The 11022-nt window shown below is 36.3% G+C and overlaps 1 protein-coding gene across 1 annotated transcript; it reads right to left on the reverse strand.

Annotated features, from left to right (window-relative positions):
• Nucleotides 1-372: 372 nt before the first annotated feature.
• Nucleotides 373-4928, reverse strand: LOC142342053 (uncharacterized). The gene is made up of 2 exons (XM_075393233.1): nt 4279-4928; nt 373-892 (listed from the first exon to the last, which is right to left on the reverse strand). Exons 1-2 carry the CDS (start codon nt 4856-4858, stop codon nt 516-518), a joined length of 957 nt encoding a protein of 318 aa, XP_075249348.1. The 5' UTR covers nt 4859-4928; the 3' UTR covers nt 373-515.
• Between the last annotated feature and the right edge of the window lie 6094 nt (nt 4929-11022).

Consider the following 11022-nt stretch of genomic DNA (forward strand, 5'->3'; position numbering starts at 1 on the left):
ATGTCAGTAACAGAAAGAAATAAAAACAAACAAAAATTTGCTCGACTTGGCCTCTGATCAGACTAGTGTGTACTTGAAACTGCCTCTGATCAGACTGTACCAGATCGAAATGACCTCTGATCAGACAAGTTCCAGACCATTGTACAGACAAAAGAGCGCTCGGAGCTTTTTCTAGACCATGTAATTCGAGCGAACCGAGAACATGTGTGTGCTCGAAGATGGTATGATCAGAGCTCAATTCAGTCTGGTCACCTCGACCTGGGAATGCTTACACGACAACAAAAAGTGATTTAAAAAGCGTCATCCTCAGCGTCTTTACAGGTAATTCACGGTAAATAAAACGGGGGAATTAAAATGACTTTTTAAAAAGAGTAACTCACCAAATCTTTTAATTTTGTAGATTTTCCATCACCTAACCTGTTATCTGCCTATCGTCGAACGAAACCAGCACCCAATCTATGTTATAAACATTTAGGATATAGATTATTTGTTATTAAGTCATCTTGTGTCAAAGTTCACCACATGAAGTAAATAACAGCAAGGAGAACAATGCTTATAACAGCAACGGGCAAAATACCCTCAACTGTAAACCCCATTGTCTCACTCTTAGGGGTCGAGGTATTACTTGGGGTTGTTACAGGTGTAGTGCTTGGTTGGGTTGTTGTAGTTGTTGTAGTTGTTGTTGGCGATGTAGCTGTTGTTGTTGATGATGTTGTTGTTGTTATTGTTGTGGTGGTGGTGGTAGTTGTGTGAAATAGGACTGATTCTGGGTCATTTGGGTCGATCACGAAGTACCACACACCATTTCCATATCCATAAGGTGCAATTGAGTCATTGGAAGCAAGTATGCTCTGTAATTCTGGGGTGCCGGAGCCAGGAAGTTCGAAGGGATCTGAAGTGACATAGTTTTTGAGCAGACGGTTTTTTTTAATGAGGAGGGGATGCAAAAAAGAATTGAATAGGCGAAAAACTTTTTTGCTCATTCCGTTCGTTCTTTTGACATTTTAGTCAGCCTTTTACTGTAAAAGAGAGGGTGATATTCTAATAGAGCGATGGGAACAAACAAGCATACATTTTACGTTTTCCACCCGCTTTCCCCGTTTTCCCCCAATTACGCCTCCTTTGGTTTTAGACTAAATTGATGCATTAGTTTGAGAGAAAAATGATGAGAAAAACCCGCCCGGGCAATCTGTAGAATTATAACAAAACCTATTAACCTCGCGGGCTACTTGCAGCTGAACTAAAAACGGGAGGGGGGGGGGGAGGGGGAGGGGGGTACTCGGAACTACAACTATTCCGATTACCATATTGGAGGCTATAATAGGCCGGTACAAAAATTATATTTTAAGAAAAATTAAAATACAGTTTTTGATTAGATTTAAGGCAGATATATGCCTGCATGAGGGCTAATTAGATTACGCTTAACAAAACAATAAGGTCAGAAAGACATTGGAAAATTCTAAATTATCCTATGCAGTAACTAAGTGTATGTCTGAACCAACATTTTCAGTTAGAACCTGAGACTAGGGAAAATAACCAGAACAGTATGGAAGGATTTAAATACAAGATGAAGTTTAAGCTCTCGTTGAGAATAAGAAGTTTAAACATATTTAATGCCCCCTAGGACTGCAAGCGAGAAAATTGATTAAAATGAAATCTCACAATTTTAGTGTCTTTGGCTCAATTGAAAAATTTATTAATCACATCAGCATAATTATCAAGAGATTGGAAACCTGCTGCCCATGTTTCGACTTACGAAAAGACTTAAAAACTTTAGTAGGGCGGACTTCATTGACTAAAATTACACAGTCGAGCATTTTATTTAAATTTGAGGAAAATTATTTCATGGGTCCAGCAGGGTAATTTCATGGGTCAAGTAATAGGATATCAAAAGACCATATTCGGTCAACCCTAGTCGAGGAAGGATGGTAATCTTGCAAGATCATGCAAGAGGATATTAATCTTGCAAGATCTTGCAAGAGGATGTTAAGCTTGCAAGATCTTGCAAGATGCTTTCAAGATTAAAATTAATTTATCGATGAGGCAAAATTATTCATTGGTCGAACCCTAGTCTTTTTGTAAGAGTGTTTTTCTCAGTTCTGGATTTTTTGAAGTTTTTGGTGATTTCTGTTTCTTTTGCTCTCACTGAGGCACCAACGGAGGAAAACTGAACAGCATTGCACCAGAGAAGTTCAACTCATCTCCGTTGCAAAACTGTCACAAAATTTTAGACTGTATTGAAATAAATCAATTGTCGTGTCATAGCTGCACTGTACTGCCTTATTAATTGATCGAATGAAAGATGGAAGAAAGGTACTAATCTTCTTCTCATTATATAAAAAAAAATTGGCATTTTTCGGCGTTTAATTTCCAAAAGAGTTTAGAAAGCGTACTTGCTTACTACATTATAAAATTTGTGATAAATGATTTCGCATGTAAAATATTTGGAGGCAAAAAAATCATGAAAAGATTGTTTCTTTAATCATGATTCGGGCCAAACTGAAGCCAAGCGTCAATTTTTGTTTGATGTATAGTCGAAACTAAACATGGGTCAGGCTTAATTAAAGCAACAAAAATTGAGTCGAGGTAAAATCTGGCAGCAAAGAGTTGGGTCGAACTAAAGTCGAGATGACGATAAAGCTGAACTAATCTCTTTTCATGGTCAATATAGGTCGAACGTTGTCTTTTTTGGTGTCTAGGGCGGTCCGGCGCTTTTTATAAGTCAAGGCCTAAACCTGGGAGATATTCTGGCTTACAATTTTTTAGCGAGTTGTAAGATAACAGTTCATATACAAATTAACCTTGTTTTTGTGCAAATGAGCGACCAGCAGTGAGTACGCGCATCAATTTGTGGTTACTTCAAATAACTTGACTAACCACTTTTTGATTTCAGTTGTTAATTTGTTTTTTTCTTCCAAATTTTACCAATTTGTTCCAAGAAAACAATTTATGCAAACGCATCGTCTAAGTGTAAGATATTTTAACGATAAGACGACAAAGTATCGAAGTTACCAAGTTAGACTGTTTGTTCAACCAGTTTCGAATATTGCCTAGGAAACTGTTTGTTCAAATTAGAATTGGCTGCATGAACGAAAAGACAAAAAAACTATTTTTTTTCTCTTAGGTAGATTCAATGATTTTGGCATATCGGAAGTGTTGTGATTGAGCGTACAATGTTGTGTCACTCTAATTAACGAATAAATGTTATTCACTAGCTACTGCGATATTACCATACGGCAATGATACTCAAGCACTGGCTGCTCGACATCTAATTTTCTAACTTTCCAAATACTCAAATAAATGATTTTCCTATTCGTGATGAGTAACCTTATCAAAATTTTTGCACTAAAAATTCGAGAATTATATGCGATTTGAGAAAATGATTACCCTTTTATTATTTGGTTCTCCAATAACTGCTGACAAATTTTTTGGTCACTTTTCTGTTTATAAAATAAAATTTGTTGAGAAAGTGTCTGTGAAAGGTTAAACGAAGTATGGTAATTTTTTTGTTTTTTGTTTTTTACTCAATTTTCTATACAAATTGTATACATCCGTCGACGGAAAACTGCTTTCATTTTGAGTCGAATATCATCCATCTCGACTAGTTCAAATCTCAAAAATTATAAACTTGAAGGTTGGGAGATAACAACCAAAACTGCGCTTGAAATATAGCTCGACATAGCTTGACAAGAAGCCATACTTGTTCAATGTATTATTGCCTACAGAGTCCACGCCTCGAACAACAAGAAATATCGACAGAATTGGTTATAAGAAACTCCCAAGCTCAGGAGCTTAGCACCAGTCTGTGTAACGGTTATCAAACTTGGCTTGCAAGTAAGAGATGCTGGTTCGAATCAAATAACGTTACATTTTCGCAAAAGGCGCGCATGTTTTGACTCCCAAAGATTAAACAAGATTGATTGTGTGAGCATATATGTGCCTAGAGCATCGTTTTCAATCTCTGAATTTCGTAGAAACATGATTTTTTTCCAAATCAAATTCAGAATCAAATTACCAAATAGTAGTCCGTTTTTTTCGTACCTTATAGTCATCCAACCTAACAAGTTATTCGGCAGCATTTGGGCATAGCATTATTTACTATTCCACCGTCTGTTGCTCCTTGGAGCGTGAAATAATCAAAGGCTGTCTTTAACCTGCGTGAAGCGGTAATTAACAAAATTATGGTACGATTATGGCACATAAATTTCAAAATTCTCTCTAATTATTTTTAAATGGCCTGCACGCTTTTATATTATTCAGGCAAATTTTTCTGCTCACCAAAATTTTCGCCATTGACGCCTGCACGCGACATCTGACCAGAATTGGTGTTCACAAAAGTGTATTCCATGTCTTCGTACTTGAAAAGAACAACAATTCGGGCGTGACCGAGATTTTTATAGTTGCTATCTTGGGCCATTCTAATTCTGAAGAAGAAGGAGCCTCGTGGGTCGTATACATACCGGCTAGCCCATAACACCATAAGGTACCAGTCAACGTTAAAGTCTGGATCTTCCGGCACGTCTTCATAAAATATCCTAATAGAAGTTTCAAATGACGGATCACCCGGAACTCGTTCAACGAAATCGGTTGTTATCGGGTCTGAAGAGTATATGTCGTGGAGCAGGGGTGCAAAAACAGCGCCCGAAATATTTTCTCCCAAGAAGTCTGGCTCGGTCAAGTTTTGAGGCTCGCCGAATTTTATATATCCATTATTACATAATTGTACGTTTGAGTAAGATTTGCCCTCTATCTCGACCGCAACTTTAAGGCTCAACTGGTAACATACGTCACTTGCAGTAACCAGATTTTTGTATCCAATTTGCCCAATTAGCAGATAAAATAAAATCGAGAGTTTCATTTTTGGTACAAATTTTGCCAATATAATTGAGGCAAAATGTTCTGTCTGGTTACGTTTTGACCGAACAAGAGGAAAGTTATGCGGGAAAATGATCAGAACAGCCTCGCAGTTCTATTTTATGTCTACTCTTCAACCCCCCCCCCCCCCCAACTCCCCTACCCCACCCCCTTACTCTCCCCAATTAAAGAGCACATAACGCACACCCCCACCCACCATGGGCACCTGTTGTTTCAACGTAGCGAATGATTTTTCTTCTCAATAAATGTAATTAAAAGGCAGAGGAGGAAAAAAGGGAGTGTTGATCAGCAGTAGTGGACAAAATTGACTAATTAGCAAAACAGATGCCATTTTTTAATTGTTAAACTTTTTAAAGCTATTAAGCTCTGACCAGAAGTTATGCTTAAAACATAGAAGGCCGATCCAACAGAATTGTGAGCCACATTTAGCTCAATTATGCATTTTTCTAAAATCGTGATAAGGTCATTGCCATACTTAGATTTACATGATCATTATTATTGATTAACATGGTTATCAATTTTAGTCATTGAAATATTTAGACATATTGCAGATCTTTTCCGTAGTGCCCCCTTACCCCTTTCCCACCGCGTTAATCGCTCAAATTGTCGATTTGCAACCTGCGCAAAAAACTTCCTCTACAATTTTTTTCTGCTCTGAGATTGTTACCCGGGTCGAGAAAAACTATGTAAGAAAAACTATGCGCAAAAACCTTACATAAAAATGCGCTGAAATGCGCTGAAACTTCACAAGAAACGCGCTGAAAACCACTGAGCTTTCAAAAAATAGCTATCATTGAGAATCGAACCCTTCATTCCCGTGCCGTAGCCTTCACTCAATCCACTGCGCCATTCATACCTGAAAGGCTTCCTATTTAGTTTGATTTTATAGCAATAGACAGTTTAGGAATAAATGCATTAAAATTATGTAAAAAATGCGCTGAATTTTCTGCGCATTTCTTACATGTTTTCAGCTCTTTCCGGCGCATTTTTTAAGAAAAAAGTTAATCGATAAATAAGGAAAATTAAATGGTTCAAAATTAAGGAATCGGTGTCAAAAAGCGTTTAATTCCACTAAATAATTTTAAGAAAAGCGCTAAATTTTGAATAAATTTCTTACAAATTTTCATCGCATTTTAGCGCAAAATTATGTAAGATTTTTGCGCTGAAAAAATTGAAAAATCAGCGCGTTTCGGCTCATTTCAGCGCAATTCAGCGCCTTCAATTCATTTCTTACATATTATTAGCACATTTAGCGCACTTCTTACATAATAATGCGCTGAAACGGCGCTGATATCTCGACCCGGGTAAGTAGAGGCCTTCGTCAACAAATATTAGGGGTGATGTTTTACCGAAAAGTTAATGCATAATGAAACCATTTTCTAAATAATAACAACAAAAAAGGCTTATAATTTAATTTAAAAGCATTTCATGTTTAAGCTTACAAAATATTGAATTTCTTGGAGCCATAAATGTATGAATATCAAAATTTTGCGGTTCTTGTATTTCGAAATTTCTTTTGTCCAATAAAAAAAATCAATTTATTAAAACAAAATCAATTCCAACAACCCTTCAATGTTTTTTTAAATTCAATTATGTAACTTTCACGAACATGACCACAGTTTAAACAGTTATTTGTTTAAACAGCTCTAGTAATCAAACATATATTAGAGCTAAGTTTTACCGGCGATTTCAAATCTCATTTTGTTTGTTTGGATTTGCTTCCAAGATGGTTCAAAATCACAATTACTGTTTACAAAACCTCATTACACGAATGAAACTTAAGTCCTAATACTGGGACAAAAGAGCTGTTTTTGAACTCTCTTACTAATTTGGTACACAGTTTTTTATAACTGTGGTAAACAAATAAAAGTTAGTGAGGCGCTTTCATAAAATCGCTTGCTTTTTATTTGTGCCAATATATCATCGTATAAACTCAAAATCAAACTCAAACTCAATTGATTTACTCTTACATGTTTACGCGATGCAATAACATTCCTTCAGTTTCAATGAGCAATGCTCTTTTGTTGTAAATCATATACGCGATTGTTACAAATAATAAAAATCTGAAAAAACTCTTTTTATTACATATTTAGTTATATCCGTCAGCTCGACGTGTGTTATTTAAACAATCACTGTTACCATAACATTAGATAAATTAAAAATCAATAAATATTTCATGAAATTCGAAAACGGCCTCCCAAATCTTTCTTGCCTGATTTTCGGAGGCAATGATTACATTTCAAAGAATTTGAATTATATTGGGGCGAATGCGCTGAATTTAGCTAAACTTATTGAACTTTTATATTTTCATTGAAAAATCTGCGCGTTTTCTATCCAAATTCAAAGCGTTTCCAGAATCAATTAATTTTTATTGAAAACTCAACGAATCTCAACGTGCTGCTTTTTTGATGGTACTATTTTCCCACTATTGTAGGAAAATAGTTTTTTTTTGGTTGCTGACAATTAGTTTGTTTTACAGTTTTTACACCGATCAATTTTTTTTGCAACTCGAGCAAACAAATAATTTACAGATAAGTTGGAATTAAAAACTGATGCTAGACCAATTAAAAACAATTTTTTACTTGCAGGAACTCCTTAGCTGTTAACCATACTGTACGGAAGACAATTCATAATCGCTATTTTGCGAAGACACGATGATTATCATAATGTTAAGAACAAAAAGCGCATATCATAAGAGCAGGATACCGTTTTGATCTTCCTCTTCAGTTCTTTTAGCAGATTGTAGTCTAACGAGCGGTCGCCAATTTATTGCACTTCAACCTAAAAAATGAAGGCTGTAAGACTCAGCAAACAATTTTGAGCCATATTTGTGATCATATTTAATGAAAAATTGCTTTTTGTAATTCTCAGAAAAGATACAGATAATGCATATCGAACGAAAAAAATTCAAGCATATTTATGTACACCGAATACTTAAGCAACAAAAATTCTTAATCTATTTAGCAAAATTAGCCATTTCAATTTACTTGACGACATCCTCCAGCAGAACAAAAACGCTTGGGGAACCGGGACATGCGTAACGTGCGATCCGTACGACATTGTACAAAGTTCTCCAATCCGAACTGTGGGATAGTTATCCTCAGAGTTGCCTATTTTGTTCACAAAAACTAAGTCACTGTTATTGAGGTGCTGCTGGGCAGGTTTTGCCACTGAGAACTTCAAAGCTAGCGAGTAGATAGCGATAGAGCGTTTTGCTCCAAAAGTGGTCGGTTTAGCTCACGGGTGTGATCAAAAGGGATTTCAATGTGTCTTCATCTCTACAAAGTATTCTGGTTAAAATCACTTCACTGAGGTAGCGTGTAGCAAGGATGGTACAGTGTAAGTCATGAAACTACTCATTGATCTCAGCCAGATGCCACTTTGGTGGGACTCAATGGGTGAATTAGACCTACATTCGACTTTTTATGCAGAAATTCTGCGCTGATGGTTATGATTTCCCAGTTTTTCCAATAATCTCACGAATCTCCAATTTCAATCCAATGATTTTTTCACTTTAGCCTACCAAACCTAAGAGAGCTAACCACAGTGAAAGGCGAACCGTTTCACTCTCCTTACACAAAAATTAGCCTACCTAGGCAGAACGACATCATCAGTGACAATATGAAAAGTCAAATCACTGAAAAAAATTCCTCATCACTTCGAGGTAGCTCAACAAACGCCCACGTAAAACGGCCCGCAGCAACCGACTCTATTGTTTGTTAAGGGAGCTGAGATACGCAATTTTCTCCTTTGAGAGGCTTGCAATGATTGGTGAATAATTGCTGCCTGCAAATTTCTACACAATCCGATGTTTGGATGTTGGATCCCTAAAACGTAGTGAGGAACCCATTTTCACTATAAGTTATCAATGACTTGATTTATATATTTGCGATGAGTTTGCTTCCAGAATAATTTGACAAACTGTTGGCGTGCCTCTAACATAATTGAATACTTCACGTCACCCAGCTGATATCACCCAGCTGTTTTCCGCGGCTGGACAAACGTAGGACGACATTCTGTCCAACGCTTCGCTTTACAGAATTGTCGGGTCTTTCACATTATAGCCCCCCATGGAAATATACCCCCCATTATGGTATAGTCACCATGATTTTCTTTGGGGGGCTATAGGTTATCTGACCACTAAACGGGGGGGGGGGCTATGATGGGAAAGACCCGAATTGTTATTGAAAAGATCTTTTCTTTGGTTGTCGACAGTTTCTCTCTCAACACGATACTGCAGATGACGATCCGCTTCGTCTAGTTGAGATGAGTTACTTAAACTGAATTACATAAAACATCTCAGATTATGGAGAAAGAAATCAACTACTTAGAGTCTTACATGGTTTGACTGCGAATGCGGCTAAAGTTGATGTTCTCTTATTATCATTTATGTCGGATACAACACCGTGTTTGATTTTGTATCAATTGTTTTTTGACCAGAATGCAAGATCTCTCATCCGGCTACTAGAGTGCAACACTTCATGGGACATAACATGCTAGTATCTCTCTGATTATTACAATTAGTGGCACCAGTGAAGTACAGTGTTTCTTTTACACGGTTTGCACTGAAGATAGGGTATTTGTTGTTTTCGTTAAACCGTCGCAAGACATTGGGACTGCATTACCAAAAAAAAACACTTTGTCGACGTACATGGACAGTGTTCGACATTTTCTATTTGTTCGAACAAGCGAAAAGTAGAATGGCCTGATATTCCAACTTTTGAAGAGCCATTTTTTTCACAGCTCAACCTGGGAGTTGCTCAGGACGAATGCAATTTCTGTTTTGATTTTAGCAGGAAGCGAAAACAACAGATTTTTGTAAAAAACAACAACAGCACTAAAAATGTCCTAAAAGTTATTATCAAAAGTAAGGAGTTCACGATGTTGGAACAGTCCTGAAAATTACATTCTTTGTATTGTAATCTTAAACAGCTGCGGCACTTTAACATGCCATGCCAGGGAAGCTATCTACTGTTGTTTTCGATGTTCAAATTTCTACCGTTGACACGCTAAATGGCTTTGAAAATTAAACCAGCCTCCAGAGATAATGATGAGACAAGACCAACTGGGTTGTAGAGATTGGATACAAAACTTAACACAAAGCATTGAATTGAGAAAATGTTTTTTGAGAGATTAACAATTGCTGTGTTAGAGCTGCCAGAAAAGCTACAGAATATGGCCTAAGAACCATAAATTAGACGGAATTCTTTGTATCAATGACTATCAGATCTGTGTTTGAATGTTTTATCGGCCGTTTTTTTTTTCAGTAAAAATCTTTGTTCGATGTAAAAATAAAATTTGAGCAATTTGTAAATCAAAAACTGTTTTAAGTTGCAATCTTTCTCCGTTTTCAAGTTTTCAAGAGTTTTCTCCAAAATTTGGATTTTACTGAATAGGAGCTCATTCGGAAAAATTTTCATGATAAACGTGGCATCGAACTAAAATAATGGCTTAAAATTTCTGGTGAAAAAATGAACTGAAAATTTATTACTGCTCCAAAATTAACAGAACGCACTTCACACGAGAAAAAAGGAATGACAAATTACATTGAACCTGTGAGGTGACAAAAAAATTACGTCTCTCCAATGAATTAAAAATTTATTGCACTTCGTTTTGGGAATTCTTTTTTTGGGTTAAAAATTTTGCCAAAATATTTTTTTGCATATGTGATTACAGTCTCACAAAAGTTAATGCAGGCCAATTGAAAGAACTTTTCATTGCTTTTCAAAAAGTCTATCAAAAATGTTTCGAGTCACTTTTGTTGAGACTTCGAGACTTTTTAATTTCAAACCTGGCTGCAATTTTATGCATTCGAAGTGCTTGCTTGCTCAATAGCCATTTTCATTAGTTGACGAAATATTGTTCGACAGCTTTTTATCAACAGTAAAAAAGCATTTGAAATTTAATGTTGTATAAGTTCTTATTGTTTAACCAGCATTAATTTTTTATTGTTAACCATCAATAAACAGTTTAAAACATTTGTAGAAGAAATTAGGGCGAGGTTACTGCAACTTGATTTGATTTTTGTTTATTGCGGGTCAGTTGTGACACCATATGAAAAAATGAAAACAGTTGGGTCGCTGTCAGAGAATGTTGGCCGTTACTCCAACAAAAAATTCCGCCCGGATCTTTTATTCATTATAACTG

This window comes from Convolutriloba macropyga, chromosome 7 (assembly GCF_964194025.1).
Source record: "Convolutriloba macropyga chromosome 7, txConMacr16.3, whole genome shotgun sequence".
Classification (NCBI taxonomy): domain Eukaryota; kingdom Metazoa; phylum Xenacoelomorpha; order Acoela; family Convolutidae; genus Convolutriloba; species Convolutriloba macropyga.